This window comes from Dasypus novemcinctus, chromosome 21, assembly GCF_030445035.2.
Source record: "Dasypus novemcinctus isolate mDasNov1 chromosome 21, mDasNov1.1.hap2, whole genome shotgun sequence".
Taxonomy (NCBI): domain Eukaryota; kingdom Metazoa; phylum Chordata; class Mammalia; order Cingulata; family Dasypodidae; genus Dasypus; species Dasypus novemcinctus.
In genome coordinates this window covers 39,964,277-39,983,675 of record NC_080693.1, presented here as the reverse complement: position 1 = coordinate 39,983,675, position 19,399 = coordinate 39,964,277, and the positions used below count along the sequence as shown (strand labels likewise).

The 19,399-nt window shown below is 44.6% G+C and overlaps 1 protein-coding gene across 1 annotated transcript; it reads right to left on the bottom strand.

Moving 5' to 3' along the window:
- Nucleotides 1-6,928: 6,928 nt before the first annotated feature.
- On the bottom strand, nucleotides 6,929-9,151 carry LOC101422911 (eotaxin). The gene is made up of 3 exons (XM_004449397.2): nucleotides 9,035-9,151; nucleotides 7,772-7,883; nucleotides 6,929-7,424 (listed from the first exon to the last, which is right to left on the bottom strand). The coding sequence occupies exons 1-3, from the start codon at nucleotides 9,132-9,134 to the stop codon at nucleotides 7,319-7,321; spliced, it is 318 nt and encodes a 105-aa protein (XP_004449454.2). The 5' UTR covers nucleotides 9,135-9,151; the 3' UTR covers nucleotides 6,929-7,318.
- Between the last annotated feature and the right edge of the window lie 10,248 nt (nucleotides 9,152-19,399).

Here is a 19,399-nt window from a genome sequence, read left to right as displayed (position 1 = left end):
AGCCAGATGATGAGGGGGCAGAAACTGAAGTGATGGAGCTACCAGCCAAGGAGCACCAAGGATTGCTGATGACTACCAGAAGCTGGGGAGGAGCAGGGAAGGGCCTCCCCTGGAGACTTCAGGGGGAGCATGGCCCGATGACACCTTCATTTTTGGACGTTCAGCCTCCAAGACTTTGGAAGAAGACATTTCTGTTGTTTTAAGCCTTCTAGTTTGTGATGTTTTTGTTATGGCAGCCCTGGGGACTGATACATAGAGGAAACCCAATATAGCAAACAGGTCAAGTGGAGGGGCCTGTGTGATGCAGAAGCTAAAATGTGCCCAGATGTGGTTTCTGCTTGCCATGGCCTGGCTTTCTCCAGGGAAATTCTGTAATGTGGGGCATTGGAGAAAAACACTGTGTCAAACACTGGCTTGGAACTGTTTCAAGGATATTTATCCAGCTATCCCTGCTTCTGACTTTGCTCATGCTGACCCTCACCATCAGTTCCTTGAATAACTTGTTTCCCTCATCCCCACTATTCCACATTCTAGAAGTTGTTTGATTTGACTTCAGTCCTGACATTTCCATGCAGCCTCTCTAGTCTGCTCAGATTTCATGCTAGACAATGGCCCTTCTATCACCTCAGTTGTAGGTTTCATTTATTTGAAGGTAACCTCAAGCCTGGGTGTTCTTCTCTAATCAATGGAGGAGCATCTCCTGCTGGTCCCTCTGGCCCAGCAGACAGTCTTCATTGAAAACCTGTAGGTGATACATGGGAATTGAAGGAAGGGACAGGGACCTGCCCAGAGAGTGGTCATCTCTTCCGAATGTCGGATCAGTAGGTCAAGGGCTTATGAATTTTAACTCATGTAACCCAGGATATCTCTGTTCTGAGACCAAGAAAATTACCTGCTTGTGTTCACTAGACAAAACTTTTGTACTCACCAATCATCAAAGTAGGTTTCCTTTTCTAGAATCAGTTGTGAGGGTTAAATGGATTGACAAATGAGAAGTGCTTTGAACAGTGACAAGCTCATATTAAGTTCCCAATAAATTTAACAGTCATAATGTTTAGGAACTTGTAAGGAGGATGATCAAGGGATGCTAGGAAGGGACTGAAAGCATAAGATGATAGGATGCTCACAATTTCTCCTCAAAACTGACTCATACTTCCAAACTGAAATGTGGTGCAGTGGGTTTGGCTTTCCAGGAATGCTGTTATGGAACAAAAATGCTGAGGACCGCCATCTAGTGGAGGGCGTGAGGTCCCAGGTGTCCTGCAAGGACCAGATGCTGTCTTTGAGCCACGGCAACTCGAAACCGGACAAGGGTTCAGCGATCCGAGGCAGCCAGTCTGTTATTGTCATTTTGTGGTTTCCTTCCCCAGACTTCAGCTTTATGATAGACCACGGACCATCAGTGTGAATTATTAACCCCAGAATTTAGGGCAACGAGGTTTGCAGCTGTTCCGTGCAGCCTGGCTGCCTTCTGCAGAGATGGGGTTGCTCTCTGACTTCTTTCTCTGTTTCTCTCTTTTTTGAGGACCCCCAAGTCAGTAATCATCTAAATGGGATTCAGTTATCATTCTCAGTCAATTGTGAAGCCAGTGGTAGGAAATAACTCTGATAGTGCCCAGGAAATGAGTCCCTTATTGTGGAAACTCTCTGGCTTCCTATGTGGTCCCTAAGGACCATAGAATGAGCCCGTGGAAGTTTCACATGGGAAGCAGGTCTTCTAGTTCATTTTTCAGTTATGCCTCAGATTTCCTTGGAGACCATGTAATTCCAGAAAGAACTGACTAGGACGTTTGGATTCATTTTATGCCACTCTCCTCCTTTTCCAGATAACAAAATGGAGGCCCAAGGACAGAGAAAAAATCCTTGAGGCAACACGGGATATTAAATGCCTGTATGTCGCAGTGCCTTGGGCTCCTGATGTGTGCCGTGAGCTTTCTACCACACTGTACTCTCATGTCCTGAGCATGAGAAAGGCTTCAGGTCTCCCTTCTACAAAATATAATTAGCGAGGATTTGCTACCAGCCTTTCTCAAAGTTGCTTGGAACTTCTTGGAAGAAATACTCTGCAAACTCATTTTCATATAGCGTCCAGCATGGCCACTGGCACGTAGTAGATGCTCAGTAATAATGGAGGCTGCTTTTGTTGGGTTTATTCTTTATGCCAGGGACTCTCGAGTTTCTGTGTATTATCTAATTTAATTCTCCTGGAACATTTCTGAGATAAGCACTTTTATGATGCTCATTATAAAGGTAGAAGTACTGAAGTTTAGAGAAGCTAAGTGCCTTCCTTGTATGGGGAAAAGCTTGTGAAAGTGAAAACTGCCTCTCTGTGTGAGAGTGCCTTTTAAGAATGTGAACACATGCTTGTTTACAATGCCATTTCCCATTATTTCCCATAGGCCTCTCATAGCAACCGTCTTTATCCCCACTTTACCAGTGAGATTAAGTGATTTGATGGACGACCTTGAGCCAGTCCAGGGTGCCAGGGCTGGAACCAAATCCAGGAGATAGGGCCCTGGCTCCACCCCACCCTGACCCACTGAATCAGAATCTGCTTTTAGAATGTGTTCCTGGCTAATCTAGCTGAAAATCCATACTGCAGCAACAGAGACCACTATCGACCACCAAGGAGACAAACCACCTGGTTGGTGATAAATGCATTTGATTTCTACTGCATCTCTTCTACCCTAAAAAGGGAAGTGATTCACCTTAACTGGAATAGACATTCTCCAGGAATGGGTTTTCTGTTCCTGTCTTCAGCTAGCACCATTATCTGAAAGCAGAGAGTGTGCTCATCCAGTGGCCTGGACTCCCACATGGCATTGCTGTGGACCAAAGACGTTTTGCAGCAAATGAGGTATCACGCTTGCATTTGACCATGGGCTCCTATCCCACAACTGCATCATCCAGAAGTTTCTGACCTGACAGAGTAACAGATGGCCTATTGAGGGCACAGCCAAAGCACCAGCTTGAAGAGAATATCCTGCAAAGATGAGGCACCATCCTCCAGGATTCAACGAACACTGTAAGTCAACATGTATTATATGACACTGTATCCCCAACAGGTGAAATACCTGGATCCATGTATCAAGAAAAGGAAGTAGGAGTGGCCCTATGTGTTAGTTCCCAGGGTTGCTATAACAAAGCATTACCAAATGCATGGCTTAAAACAGCAGAAATAAATGGACTCACAGGGTTGGAAGCTAGAAGTCTGAACCCAGGACCAGGCTCCTTCTGAAACCTCAGGGCACAGCTCTTCCTGGACTCTGCCTAGCTTCTGGTGGTTTGCCAGCAAACTTTGCCATCCTTGGCCTGTACCTGCAGCACTGCAGCCTTTGTCTCCCTGGCCTCCCGCGTCACACCATCTTCTCCCCACCCATGTCTGTGTCTCTGCTCACTTCTGTATAAGAGAACCAATCATGTTGGATAAAGGGCCCACCCTATTTCAGTATGATCTCATGTTATCTTAACTACTTCCATCTGCCACAACTCTATTTCCAAATGAGGTCACATTCTGTGGCCCTGGGGGTCAGGACTTCAACATATCTTTTTTGGGGACACAATTTCATCCATGGCACCTGACTTACCATCACTCCCAATGACAAACTTTGAGAAATTTGTGCTTCCAGCCCCTGCACCTGTGTGGGTTGAGAAGTTCTGGTTCACAGAGGAATAATGCTTCCACCAGGCTACCCAGCAAGTCTCTCATTTAACCCCAGTTGTGGCTACATTGGGTCTCTTTTAGACTCCTCATGCTAAGAGCCCAGCAGGCAAGGACAAGTGGGGCAGAGAGTCACTCCCTGGCAGAAGTTTATAACCCCGATCATCAGGAGGACATAGAGCTGCTTTTAGACAATGGGGGCAGAGAAGAATAGGCTTGGTGTCCAGGTGATGTATTTGATTGTCTCTTGGTACTCCTCTGCCCAATTTTGATGGTACAAGGACAGGAATGGCAACCTTGACCTGAGAAGAGCATGATGACCAGGCTTGACCCCTCGGGGATGAGGGTCTGAGTCAACCCAGAAGGCAAACCACCTGGAGCAGAAGGGGTGTTAGCTGAGGGTGAGGGAACTCTAGGATGTGTGGTCAAGGAAGGGGTGATGAGTATCATTTATTGTCTTCAGACCAGCGGTTGCATCAGGAGCCAGACTTCCTATCACAAACCTTCTTCTTGCAAGTTTCCACAGGAAATGAGGCTCAACAGAATCCATATCCAGAATTTATATAAACAAGGAGATCCAAGCAGTGCAAGGGGTGGAAGGCAGTGGATTCCATGGAGTGCAGTCCAGATCCTCCCCACCCGGGGCCAAGGTGCAATTCCCCAGCTGCTGGGAGAGTTGGCGCCTTCTCCAGAGTCATGCCCCATTCTCAGGAGCAGCTGGCCTTTGATTACTTAAACCCAATTTAAACCCAATTTAGGTTATCCCAGTTCTAAAGCTCCATGTGCATTGGCCAAGACTTTTGTTGTGACTTCTGCATCACAGTCCAGATTCTCCCTCTGCCCAATCCTGTTTCTGCACTTTCCAGAACACTTCTCCATGCAAATATCCATCTAACAGTTTGCTTCCCAGAATATCCAGTTGGTGACATTCCTGGTTCCTGGTATGCCATCTGAAAGCTTAGACATCTCCAATGCTTTGCGCTCACACTTTCATACTCCAGGGGCAGTGTGCTATGCCCAGGTGGAGGTGAGTTGGGTTCATGGTTCCTTGAAAGGGAAGAGTGAAAGCTTGGCAAAGAGAATGTGAGCAGATTCTATTCAGTCTTTCACAAATGGAGGTCACCTCTGCCTCTCTGCCCCCTCCCTGATGCCCTCATCAAGTTTTGCTTGGGCACCAGAGGGGTTGTTGAGACTGAGTGAGCCATCCTGTGGCCATCCCCCTGCTGTACATTCCTCCTGGGCTCTGCTGATATTGGAGGTACATTCTTTTTTTTTAAAGATTTATTTTTTATTTATTTCTCCCCCCTGCCCCCCAGTTGTCTGCTCTTTGTGTCCATTCACTGCATGTTTTTCTGTGACCACTTCTATCCTTATCAGTGGCACTGGGAATCTGTGTTTCTTTTTGTTGCGTCACCTTGTTGTGTCAGCTCTCCGTGTGTGCGGCACCATTCCTGGGCAGGCTGCACTTTCTTTGGCGCTGGGTGGCTCTCCCTACAGGGCACACTCCTTGCACTTGGGGCTCCCCTACGCGGGGGACAACCCTGTGTGGCAGGGCACTCCTTGCGCGCATCAGTGCTGTGCATGGGCCAGCTCCACACGGGTCAAGGAGGCCCTGGGTTTGAACTGCGGACCTCCCATGTGGTAGGCGGACACCCTATCCATTGGGCCAAGTCCGCTTCCCAGAAGTACATTCTTGATTGATCTTTAGAGCAGAAGTCTGCTGGGCTTAGGAGAGGTGGGGTGGGGGCATATTGTATCTGGAGGGAGCCATTCTGTGGTAGCTACTACTTGAAGTTTCCACTTAAGACTCCCATAGAGGAGCCTTCCAGAAAGACCCATTCTCAGATAGAGCAGGTTTGCCAGGTTCCTTGGCCCCTGGTTGACTTGGGTGTGTGGGGTAGGACCCTCTTCCTTCTGTCCCTGCCCTAATGGGTGGAGATAGTGATGCTTCCCAAGAAATAATGCTCTCTGAGGAGATCTTGTGGAGTCATCTGTCAGGTCCCTTAGTTTCTTCCCTAAAACATATCTTTATCCCCACATTATGGATGAGGTAACTGAGGCCCAAAGCAACACAGGGAGAGAGATCAGTTCTGGGGCTAGAACCAAGGTCACCTGCCCCAGGCTGGTGCTTTGTGGAGTTTGGGGAGAAGTTTCCGTGTTTCATCGTCACTCTGCCTAGGCCCATTCTTCTTGCAATTGCCTTCTCACCTCCCCATCTACCAATGCCCTGGTTCCCTCCCTGCTACATCTTCCTGAACGTTGAGGTAGTGCTTTCACAGCTCCTCCTTTTCCCTCCCAATCTGGGCCTCAGCCACCCACTTACTCTTCCTGAAGCACCTCTGATCAGATCTTCCCTTCTACAGTGAGCTTTCCGTGCCCATTATTACCAGGGTCACCATATGACCCAGTTGGCCTGGGACAGTCTTAATTTATATCTCTTATCCCAGCATAGTTATTAATAGAGACACCTTACTTTTCACTTACTGAATGAACCATGAACTCTGCACTTTGGCCTCAACCTTCCATTCCACATTTCCCCACCACTTCATATGTACCTGAACCCTGCCACCTCCCTGCTGGGCTCCCTCACAATTTGATAAACACATTATAACAATCCCTCCCTCTAGCTATTTGTTTGAGCTATGCCTCCTTCCTTTCTACCCACCCTGAATTACCTCCAGGAGAGCCCCTACACTTGACCATCCATGACTTCACTTAAATTTCATCCCATAAAATCTTAATCTAAACATCTTGCCAAGGGTCATCTAAACTTCCTCTGATTTCCCACTTTCAGTGATATCTTTTTGTTCTGGGTTGGAGGACAATCAGAGTAAGGTTTGGGGACAGGGAGACCATCACAGGCTGTTGCAATTGGTCAAGAGAAAGAGTTGGTAAGGAAAGGGTGATTGGGCTTCTGCAGAATATGTGACTAAACACTTGTGAACTGGGAAGTACTTGGGGCCTCAAATACTTGGAGTCTGTTGGGGACCAGAATCAGAGGGCTGGAACAGTTTATCTGGTCCTGTCAATATCACTCTGAATCTCAGTGAAGACCAGCCAAACCAAGCGATCATTTCTCAGGAACACAGCCTCCACCCCCACAACCATATCTTTCACTCCTCGTTGCCATCTTTCTCCCTCCCAGTTCAATGAGGATTGCTCACATAAAGTATATGTGCTGACAGTAATGAAAAAATTGTACAAATTCCTTAAAAAGCATTAACTTTCATATAACATTATATTTCATATAACATATAACTTTGGCTCACAAAAGCAATGTTTTCCTAAAAATAAAAAAAATACAATGTCTTCCCCCAAATCATTTCATATTAATGATCCTTACAAAGACCACTACAAGGTTCCAGGGAGGTGGGGGAGGGGAGGGATAACATTGCCCACATATTGCAGGTGACTGAATTGGGGCACAGGGAGGATTAGTGACCTGCACAAAACTTTACATTTTAAAGTTTTTTATTTTTGGCAGGCACATTAAAAATCTTCAATAGCTTAAATGCAATATGTTATTTTAAATTATTAAATAAAACCTATCCCTTTTGACACGATAGCAAAGTGATCTCAGCATGCATCTCAGGAAGGCCATGGAAAATGAATCAAGCATTTCTCAATCTCTGATTTGGTCTCAACGTAGGTGAACACTTATGGCTTTGGAGTTTTGAATTTTTGGTCCAGATACTTCATGGAATTCTGGACCCATTTCTCCTGGGGGTTAGCACAAATCTCCTTGGCCAGTCTGGTCTTGAAGCTGTCAGGGAAAGAGGGTACAGTCAGAAGGATCATCTTTGAGGATTCTGTCTTCTCCACCTAAATCTTGCTGGGTCATTTGCTGTGGGGTGAAGGGGTTGCCATGGTTGAGGACCTGCCTACCATGTAGCCATCCCCACTCTTGCCTGGAAGGCACTGGTATGACCTGAACATGCTCCCAGGCAGGGAGCTGGGAGTAAAATTTTCCTGTTGTGAAAATTCATGATTGTATTTGGAGGTTAAACTCCCTGATTCTTTGACTCTGAGTAACTATGATACAGTTCTTGGCCTCTGGGCCCTAGAAGTGAATTTTTTTGGGCTGAGGGAGGGTGGGCTTTGTCTACTCACATCACTGCTTTCTGGGGACAGTTGGTGCTGGTGATTCTTCTGTAGTTCTCCAGTCTCTGAATGGGGATCTTCCGATTGGTCACAGTAAAGCAGCAGATGGTGGGGATAGAAGCTGATTTGGGGGGAAAAAGAAACAGAAAGGATGTGCCACTAAGGACATGGAGATGTTTTAAAGAACAACTTTTTAGGGAATGAAGGAAAGTTAGGAGACAGCAAGGAACTACAAGGTGGAGGTAGAAGCCATCCACTCTGAAGTCCTGTACCTCTGGCCCTGACTGTGTCCTTGGCTATACAGGAAACCCATCACCTCTGACAAGGGTATGGAGAAAGCATTGGCCAATGTGATATGCACTGGCTCTGCCATTAGGAAGGACTTTGTAGCTACAAGATAGTCATTGTACTGTTCAATAAATGTTCTCAGTTCTCTGCTTTCTAGACACCTGGTAGAATTGTACATCTTGGTCAGTTGGTTGGAACCATTAGCTGTTTTGACCAAAAAGTGATGAGAGGAAGTTACACATGTCATTTCTGAGCCAGAGTATGTAGTTGTCGGTGCAAGACCCTCCAGAGGTCCTGATAACCAAGACTATCCCAGGGGGCAGCTGCCCCATCAATCTAGAACCCTGAGCATAAAAGACATTAAGCAGAACCCCTGGTTAATACATAATAGCTATTTAATGTGAGTAAGACATTACCCTTTGTTGTTTTAAGCCACTTATATTGGAATTGTTTCTTACCACAGTATACACTAGTTTTTTCTGCCTGACACACTCAATAAATCTAAGCTGTCAGAGGATGAGAAGATGAGTTTTGGTCCAAACACCTAGGTATTTTTTCACAAGGGTTCCAGAGTCAAAATATATCACTCAAGAGATTTCCCTGGGGCCTCATCCCTTTCTTCTAAAAACTATCTCAGAAAGCTCCCCTGCAGTCTGGTAAAAATTCTAGGCCCCCAATCAAAAGAAATTTTTCTCTCCACCACTGCTGAAAAGACCCTCATGCTCGCAGTCATACCATACTGCAGTGCCCCGTGCCCAGGCCTGGAGCTGGACCTGCGCTGGGGAAAGAACATGGGGACCGGCCCTGTGGCCTGGGCTTCTAGCTCTGGCTCTTTGCTGGCTGGGTGTGAGGCACTTCTTGTCCACTCATGAGACCTCTTTTCCCATCTTTAAAATGTAGGCTCTGCAGGGAGTCTCCAAAGAGTCTTGATGATCTGATAGTTCCATACAAAGAGAACTGTCCCTTGGGGAGGGAGGGGCTTACCTGGCTGAGCAAGCACCTGAGGGCTGAAGGCAGCTTTGGAGAGGAGCAGGCAGAGGAGCGCTGTGGAGAGCCTCATGTTGGAGGTTGAGGACCCGAGCATCAGAGGGAGAAGGTTTGCGTGTGCGTTGGTCTTGGCCTCGGCTGCTCTGCCTGCCTTTTATAGGAAGCAGAGACTGTAGGGAGTGCCCAGGGGGCCTTCACTGGCTAGGGTCATCGTCAAGTAATGAGGAGGGGGGTCTTGAATCAGATGAGCAAGTTCTGGATCCCAGAGTAAACAGGACATAGAAAGGCAAACAGTGGACTGACACTTGATCCATTTTCCATCACACTTGGGATTGAGAGTTGGAAGGAAGAGGTTTGTGATTGTGCAATGGTTGTACGTGGAAATTAATCTGAAAGGCTTATTCTTGAAAACTCTGCTTTCCCTGAAATGAAACATCTGTAGAGCGAAAACAAGCATGGAAAGCAGGGGAGCTGAGGGGAGCTGAGAAAGTTCCTTGGTTCTTTGTTCACAGGTGGTCTCCAGGCCTCCAGTGGCCTGAGACTTCTGCCAGACTCCCACCCCCCAGAGAGATCTCAGCAGGTTGGAGCATTGCTGGGTCTCTGGAACCAAGGAGTGGTAGCACAGGAGACCCTCACCTGAGCGACTCACAGAACCCGTGTTTTCATGTTGCAGTGAGGCAGCATGGAGTAGCTGAGGTGGGGGTTGGGGCTCGAGGGGAGCAGGTAGGAAACCACACACAGCTAATCAAGGAACCGAGAGCCTGAGACTGGGGCATTCTGTATGAGGAAATTAGTTTCTTGGAACAAAATGAAAGGAGCAAAACACCCTGACCCGCCTATGGGAAACAATCTGGGTACAAGGGACCCCACAGGAACGTGCTAAGCAGAACCCGCCTTAAAGCCCTGCGCGCCCTCCCCAGGCTGCCTCTTCCCTGAGGTCCCACGGTGTCTGTCTGAGCTCAGTACAGGCTTTAACCGCACTAGCTAAATTCCTTTGACTCTTCTCCTGTGCGCCTGACAGCATTGTTCCGGCGTCCCGCGATGGTGCAGGGCTGGCTTCCCTAGGATTTGCTGTCGCTGCCAACGCCTCCACCTCCTGCGACTCTTCTCTTTTCTGTCCTTCTCTCCATTCTCTGTTTCTCTCGGATGATCCCTCTTCATTTCTCCTTTTCAGCCCCAGGCCTCTTGTTGGGTGTCTGCGTAGCCCTCTTCTTGAGTCTTCCTGGGGTTTCGTCCTCCTCCTCCTGCAAACTTCTTTCTTTCTCACAGAACCATCGTTCTTGCCCAATTTACTTTGCACCTTCTCCTCTGTTCTTGGTCCCGTCCCGCCTCTGGGGCGCCAATCTCCCGCAGTCTCTTTTTGCAAATCTACCAGACTTCCCCAGGCTCTTCCTTTCTGCCCAGGCCCGTCTCCCCCTCCCGCTGTTCCTCCCCTTTCCACCTTCACGTCCTATTTCTCCCCCCTGATCTCTTCCAGTAAGGTCCCCACTGGGAGACTCATCGATAGCCCATTGCACCCTCTCTTTGCTCTCTTTCTTCCTGACTGCCAGTGTGGACCCTGGTTTAACTTGACCAGTTCTGGGTGAAATTTTTGTCTCCCCCAGCTGGAACCCTTCTTTCTGGCTTATCTCTTATCTCACCCAAACCCCTCGTCCAGACTTGCGCTGCCTCCTCCACTCCTGGTGTTGGGTTTGCTGCCGCCCAGTAGGAAGGTGCTGGTTTTGCATGGCCCTGCCCCATAGCATGGCCCTCAGGGACCTGGAAGAGTGTCAGAGATCCCTTCTCTCCCCTTTCCTCTTCACGGCTGGCCCCTTCCAGGCCACTCACCCCGGGTGGCTGCACAATTTGCCACCAGTGCCTTTGTGCCTGCCCACCACCTCGAATCCCAGCCTCGCTGCCCTTCCCTTCTACATCTCTCCTCGCCCACCGTCCACTTTAGGGAGTAAGAGGCCCCAGCATTGCCGGGGTCGGAGGTCTGACCGGCCAGCCCCCTGGGACCCATAGGACCAGGGGGTACACCAGAACCCCCACCCTATGGGCAGGGTTCCATCTGCAAAGGGGGCGCCTGGCTGGGATAATTTTCCCTCAAGGTCAGAGAGTGATAGCTGGTGCTGCCTGGGATGCCGGGTGATGGGCAGTGTCTTCTCTTCATTGCTTTTCTCTCCCAGCATCCTCAAGGGCAGTCTTGTGGGCCAATCCATATTCTTTGGCTACAACTTCCTGTCTCTGATCTCAAGAGAAAGAAGCCTATTTTCTACTGCAAGGTAGCCTGGCCGCAGTATAAATTAGAAGACCGGGAGATCTGGCCAGGGAATGGGACCTTAAATGAAGCACCAGACTTCAACCAGATCTCTTCTGTCATCGAGTGGGCCAGTGGAATGAAGTCCCCTATGGTCAGTTGTTTATGGCTTTTTGCCAAAACGAGCGACTAGCTAAAATATGCAACATTAGTTTGGTAGGAGAGGGAGGGGCCCGGGGAAGGGACATGAAGGAAAGGAGGGGTGGAAAGATGAGTGCCCGCCTGATTTATAGAAGACTGTCGGCAGCGGGAAGGGCTCACAACAGAATGCTGCCACTCCCAATCCGGGGCCTCTTCCCCACAGCATGTGCCAATCCCTCTGGCCATACCTGGAGTGGACCCTCATACCATCCTGGGCCCAAGAAGGAGGCCTCCACTCAGCCGAGAAATGCAGCTATCTTCCCCTTACAGGGGGTTGCAGACAGTGACTCAGGCACTATTCACGTTCATCTTTCTTTTTTTAAAAGATTTATTTTATTTATTTCTCTCCCCTCCCACCCACCCCCATTGTCTGTTCTCTGTGTCTATTTTCTGCGTATTTCTTCTTTGTCCGCTTCTGTTGTTGTCAGTGGCACTGGAATCTGTGTTTCTTTTTGTTGCATCATCTTGTTATGTCAGCTCTCCGTGTGTGCGGCACCATTCCTGGGCAGGCTGCACTTTCTTTCGCGCTGGGCGGCTCTCCTTACAGGATGCACTCCTTGTGAGTGGGGCTCTCCTACGCAAGGACACCCCTACGTGGCATGGCACTCCTTGTGTGCATCAGCACTGCGCATGGGCCAGCTCCACACGGGTCAAGGAGGCCCGGGGTTTGAACCGCAGACCTCCCATGTGATAGACGGACGCCCTAACCACAGGGCCAAGTTGTTTCCCCTATTCAAGTTCATGTTCCCTTCTCGATGACAGACCTGGCTCAATGCAAATGCCAGGTGGGGCATTTGGGGGGAACCAACAGGTCATTTTTCCTGCTGCACACTGGAGGAGAAGAGATGGATTTGGATGGAGACTCAAAACTGTGGGAATGGCCAAGGGAGAACAGCTGGATCAGTTCGAGCCCAGGGCAGTGGCAGTTTTTTTTTTTTTTTTGTCTTTATTTATTTTTTTAATGTTACATTTAAAAAATATGAGGTCCCCATATACTCCCCACCCCCATCACCCAACTCCTCCCCCCATGACAGCAACCTCCTCCATCATCATGAGACATTCATTGCATTTGGTGAATACATCTCTGAGTACCACTGTACCTCATGGTCAATAGTCCACATCATAGCCCACACTCTCCCACAGTCCACCCAGTGCACCATGGGAGGACATACAAAGTCCGGTAACTGTCCCTGCATCACCACCCAGGACAACTCCAAGTCCCGAAAACGGCCCCACATCACATCTCTTCCTCCCACTCCCTACCCCCAGCAACCACCATGGCCACTTTCTCCACACCAATGCCACATTTTCTTCAATTACTAATCACAATAGTTCATGAATAGAATATCAGTAAGTCCACTCTAATTCATACTCTATTCCTCCATCCTGTGGACCTTAGAATGGTTGTATCCACTCCACATCTATATCAAGAGGGGGCTTAGATTCCACATGGATGCTGGATGCAATTCTCCTGCTTTCAGTTGTAGGCACTCTTGGCTCCCTGGTGGTGGTTGACCTTCACTTCCATGTTAGCTGAGTGGAGTAAGTCCAATAAACCAGAGTGTAGGCATTGTAAGCCTGATGAGGCTCAGGGCCTGGCTATCATATGATCAGTCCAGAGATTCAGGTCCCCTGGGTATACATTAAACACGAGCACCAACTACAGTTCCAGTAAAACTAACAGGAGATGCTTGTGGGCAAAGATCACATCTGAGTCCAGCTTCATCACATAGAAACAAAAACTCCAAAGTGGGTCCAACTGACATGGCACTGAACTCCATCTGCCATGACCATAGAACCTGCGGGTCTTTGTAGCCCTCAGAAGAACCAATACCTGGAGTTGTATCTACTTTATCTGTCTTTGGGACTCTGCTCAAGTGTGCATAAGGGCAACCCCTCTGATAACCTCCTGACTCTTTATGGAGACTCATAGCCATATAAACTCATTTGTCCTTTCCATTTTCCTCTTTTATTCAGGTCAAAAAGCATTTTTAACTCCTGGTGTTATATGTAGACTGAGATATTCTGCTGGTCCAAGTTGACACTATTATTCAAGGTCATTTTCTAGTTACATCATCAGCTGGTACTTCGTAGTAATTCCTTGGTGCCAGGGAGGCTCATCCCCGGGAGTCATGTCCCATGGTGGGGGGAAGGCAATGCATTTACATGCTGAGTTTGGCTTTGAGACTGGCCACATTTGAGCAACATGGAGGCTCTCAGGAGGTAACTCTTAGGCACCCTGCAGTTCTAGGCCTTGCTCTTATTTCAGGTGCACAGGCTCACAAGCATAGTCATTGGTATCAAGGGCTCATTGTTGGACCTTCCTTCTTTTTTGGTCTTTGCCATTGCACTTGGGGGATTGTTGCTGTTCCTTTAGGGACTGCGATAGAGCTGGCTAGGAACTCAGCACTCCCTCAGTTGTTGTTGTTTTTGTTTATTTTTTAAATTTTATATTCATTACTTTATTTAATTCTTTAAAGTACACAATGAAATCTTTTTTCACATTCTGATTTTTAAAAAAAGATTTATTTATTTATTTATTTCTCTCTCCTCCCCACCTCCCCACACCAGATGTCTGTTCTCTGTGTCTATTTGCTGCATCTTCTTTGTCCACTTCCATTGTTGTCAGGGGCACGGGAATCTGTTTCTTTTTGTTGCCTCATCTTTTTTTTTTTTTGTCTTTATTTATTTTTTAATATTACATTAAAAAGTATGAGGTCCCCATATAGCCCCCACCCCCCTGTTGTTTTTAATTGTAACCACTATGAAAATATCCACACTTTTTATGTACTCTGGATATATGACCTGGAGAACTCCCTGCCAACCATGTGTCCCTAATCAATAACATCCCACACCAGTATTCCTCCCCTGCCATTGTTGAACCTCTCTGTGATCCAAAACTTCTCCAAAAATGAAGCCCAATATGTTGCCAGGTTCCATTAATAGTAAAATGGAATATAGTGATGAGCTTAAGATTAGATATAGAATACATACTAATTCAGAAAAATTAAGGTAAAAATAAATTAGGGTATCAAAAAATTTAAAAATGCAAAAGCTTTGTTTTTGATGTTTTGCCTTCCATCACTGCATTAAGTGTTGCCCTGTTTGCATATTGGCAAGGCAACTTCTTCTGTCTTTTCCTCAGTGTCTATGTCCTTTCTTTTTCTTTTTCTTTTTCTTTTTTCCCCTAATTATTAAGTTTATCTTCACAAAAGTTTTAGATCACAGTAATTCATATATACAATATACAGTACTCCCACATATCCAACATAAAACCCTTTTCCCTTCCACAGCAATAATCTTTTTACATATTCATACTATATTTACTGAAACTGATGTACAGATATTGAGACAATAGCTTTCAGACAAGGTAACATTTGTGTTTACACTGTGGTTTATATTTTAGACTATACAATTTTCTAAATTTTTAGTTATCTTATGTTTTACATTATGATTTACATTTTAACCTATCAGCCCCTATATATTTTTGGTGTAATTTAACATGTCTTATATACATCCTTGCGTAATCTCGTGGAATACTTCTATTGCCCACACAGTTACATTGGTTCCATCTATTCAATATCTCTTTTCCCCTCCCCTTAGGGCCCACAGTGACAGTCAATCTTCATTGCTTGAAGGGCCATGTTCAGAGATACTTGCAACAGTGTTGAGGGCTTGACATGCTCAACTGCCCTAATGCATCGGAGCCACCATTTCTCTCAAGAGATACAATTCCCTCTATTTGAGAACATCAGTCCTCCCCATGATGTGGGTATACTTTCACTCTAATTATATGGGTTTCTATCCAATAATATAACCCACTATGGCAAAATGAGCCTCACATACTCCCTAGGAGCCTGTCCTGCATTGGATTATCCCCTTTAAGCATCTTAAACAGGTAACCTTCCTTATCATATTTTTGAAAAAGTTTTCTCAGCATTATATTCTCAACTAAATACCTGACAATCTCTTATGTTCACATGTTCCCCCACCCTCCCCCCAATTTCTTGGGCAATATTACCCATCCTCCCATCCCTAGCCCCCCTCAAGCCCACAAAGCCCAACCCAAAGATAACTCGATTCCCCCATTTTATCCCTTCCTTGTACAAATACTTCCAGCTTATCATAGATTTCTCCCATATAGGTGTCAACTTACATCCTTCCTCTACCCCCCAATTTCCTTTAAGCCTATCATTCAGTCTCTAGCTCTCTGAGGCAGCTTGGTTTACTTATTTCATATCATTGAGGTTATGTAGTATTTGTCCTTCAATGCCTGGGTTGCTTCACTCAACATAAGGTTCTCAAGATTCATCCATGTTATCACTTGTGTTTGTAGTGTATTCATTCTTAAAGCTGAGTAGTATTCCATTGTATGTATATGCCACATTTTATTTATCCATTCATCTGTTGATGGGCATTTGGGTTGATGCCAACTTTTGGCAATAGTGAACAATGCTGCTATGAACATTGGTGTGCATATATCGGCTTGTGTCCTTGTTTTCAGTTCTCCTGGGTATATACGCAGCAGTGGAATTGCTGGGTCATATGGAAAACCTATAGCTAGTTTTTTGAGAAACTGCTAAACTGTCCTCCAGAATGGCTGGATCCTTCTGCATTCCCACCAGCAGTGGATGAGTGTTCCCATTCCTCCACATCCTCTCCAGCGTTTGCAGTCTTCTGTTCTTTTCATAACTGCCAATCTTATGGGAGTAAGATGGTATCTCATTGTAGTTTTGATTTGCATTTCCCTAATAGCTAGAGATTTGGAGCATTTTTTTCACGTTCTTTTTATCCATTTATATTTCTTCTTTGGAGAAGTGTGTTTAAATCTTTTTTCCCATTTTTAAATGGGTTGTTTGTATTTTTATTTTTGAGATATAGGAGTTCTTTATATATGCAGTTTATAAGTCTCCTATCAGATATATGATTACCAAATATTTTCTCCCATTGTGTAGGCTCTCTTTTCACTTTCTTGACAAACTCCTTTGAGGTGCAGAATGCTTTAATTTTGAGGAAGTCCCATTTATCTATTTGTTCTTTTGCTGCTTGTGCTTTTGGTATGAAGTTCATGAAGCCATTTCCTATTACAAGGTCCTGTAGATGCTTCCCTACCCTGCTTTCCAAAGTCTTTATGGTCTTGGCTCTTATATTTAGGTCTTTGATCCATCTTGAGTTGATTTTTGTATAAGGTGTGAATTGGTAATCCTCTTTCATTCTTTTACATATGGATATCCAGTTCTCTAGGCACCAGCTGTTGAATAGGCCATTCTCTCCCAGTTGAGAGGGTTTGGTGGCTTTATTAAATATTATATGACTATACATATGAAGATCTATGTCAGAACTCTCAATTCGGTTCCATTGGTCTGTGTGTCTCTCCTTTTGCCAATACCATGCTGTTTTCACTACTGTAGCTTTGTAGTATGTTTTGAAGTCAGGTAGTGTGATTCCTCCAATTTCGTTTTTCTTTTTCAATATGTCTTTGGCTATTCGGGGCCTCTTTCCTTTCCAAATAAATTTCATAGCTAATTTTTCTAGTTCATTAAAGAATGTTGTGTTGATTTTTATTGGGATTGCATTGAATGCGTATATCAGTTTTGGTAGGATAGACATCTTAATAATATTTAGTCTTCCTATCCATGAACAGGGAATATTCTTCCATTTATTTAGGTCTTCTTTGATTTCCTTGAACACCATTGTGTAGTTCTCTGTGTAAAAGTTTTTTTCATCTTTAGTTAAATTCATTCCTAGGTATTTGATTTTTTAATTTACTATTGTAAATTGTATTTGTTTCTTGATTTCCTCCTGAGTTTGCTCATTATTGGTGTACAGAAATGCTACTGATTTTTGTACATTGATCTTATAACCTGCGACTTTACTAAACTCATTTATGAGTTCTAGAAGCTTTGTTGTAGACCTCTCAGGGTTTTCTATGTATAGGATCATGTCATCTGCAAATAATGAAATTTTGACTTCTTCCTTTCCAGTTTGAATGCCTTTTATATCTGGTTCTTGCCTCAGTGCTCATGCAAGTACTTCTAAGACAATGTTAAATAGAAGAGGTGATAGTGGGCATCCTTGTCTTGTTCCTGATCTTAGAGGGAAAGATTTTAGGATTTCACCATTGTAAACAATATTGGCTGTGGGTTTTTCATATATACTCTTTATCATGTTCAGAAAATTTCCTTTTATTCCAATCTTTTGCAGTGTTTTTATCAAGAAAGGGTGCTGTATTTTGTCAAATGCTTTTTCTGCATCAATAGATATAATCATGTGATTTTTCCCCCTCAATCTGTTTATATGGTGTATTACATTGATTGATTTTCTTATGTTGAACCATCCTTGCATACCCGGAATGAATCCCACTTGGTCATGGTGTATAATGCATTTAATGTGTTGTTGAATATGGTTAGCAAGTATTTTGTTGAGGATTTTTGCGTCTAGGTTCATTAGAGAAATTGGTCTGTAATTTTCCTTTCTTGTGGTGTCTTTGTTTGGCTTTGGTACTAGGGTAATGTTGGCATCATAGAATGAGTTAGGTAATGTTCCTTCTGTTTCAATTTTTTGGAAGAGTTTCAGCAAGTTTGGCATTAGTTCTTTCCAGAATGTTTTGTAGAATTCACCTGTGAAGCCGTCTGGCCCTGGGATCTTCTTAGTTGGGAGGTTTTTAACGACTGATTCTATCTCTTTACTTGTGATTGGTTTGTTGAGATCGTCCGTTTCTTCTTTCATCAATATAGGCTGCTTATATGTTTCTAGGAATTTGTCCATTTCCTCTGAATTGTCATTTTTGTTGGAATATAGTTTTTCAAAGTATCCTCTTATGATAGTCTTTATTTCTGTGGGTCAGTGGTGCTATCTCCTTTCTCATTTCTTATTTTGTGTATTTGCATCTTCTCTCTTTTTTTCTCTGTTAGTCTAGCTAAGGGTTTGTAAATTTTATTGATCTTTTCAAAGAACCAGCTCTTGGTTTTGTTTATCTTTCAAGTGCTTTCTTATTTTCTATTTCATTTAGTTCTGCTCTTATCTTTGTTATTTCTTTCTTTCTTCTTCCTGTGGGGTTACTTTGTTGTTTTTTTACTAATACCTCCAGATGTGCAGTTAGTTATTCAATTTTTCCTCTTTCTTCTTTTCTGATGTATGAATTTATGGCTATAAATTTCCATCTCAGTACTGCTTTTGCTGTGTCCCATAAGTTTTGTTATGTTGTATTATCATTTTCATTAGTTTCAAGGTAGTTATTAATTTCTTTTGAGATTTCCTCTTTGACCCACTGTTTTTCTAAGAGTGTGCTGTTTAATTTCCATATCTTGGTGTGAAATCTGTCCCTTTGGCCCTTGCAGATTTCCAGCTTCACTCCACTGTGGTCAGAGATATTATTTTGTATGATTTCGATCTTTCTGAACTCAATGAGCCTTTCTTTGTGGCCTAGCATATCGTCTATCTTGGAGAATGATTCATATGCACTTGAGAAAAATGTATATCCTGCTGTATTTGGGTGTAATGATCTGTATATGTCTGTTAGGTCCAGCTTCTCTAATATACTGTTCAAAGTTTTTGTTTCTTTATTGATTCTCTTTTGAGATGTTCTGTCCAAAGTTGATAGTGGTGTATTAAAGTTCCCCACTATAATTGTAGAGGCATCTATTCTTTCACTTAGTTTTTCCAGTGTTTGCCTCATGTATTTGGAGGTGCCCTTGTTAGGAGCATAAATATTTATGATTGTTCATTCTTCTTGAAAGATTATCCCTTTCACTAATATGTAGTATCCATCTTTGTCTCTCACAATTGTTACACATTTAAAGTCTATTTTGTCTGATATTAATATAGCTACTCCTGCCTTTTTTTGGTTATTGTTTGCTTGTAAGATTGTTTTCCATCCATTCACTTTCAACCTCCTTGAATCCCTGGGTCTAAGATGTGTT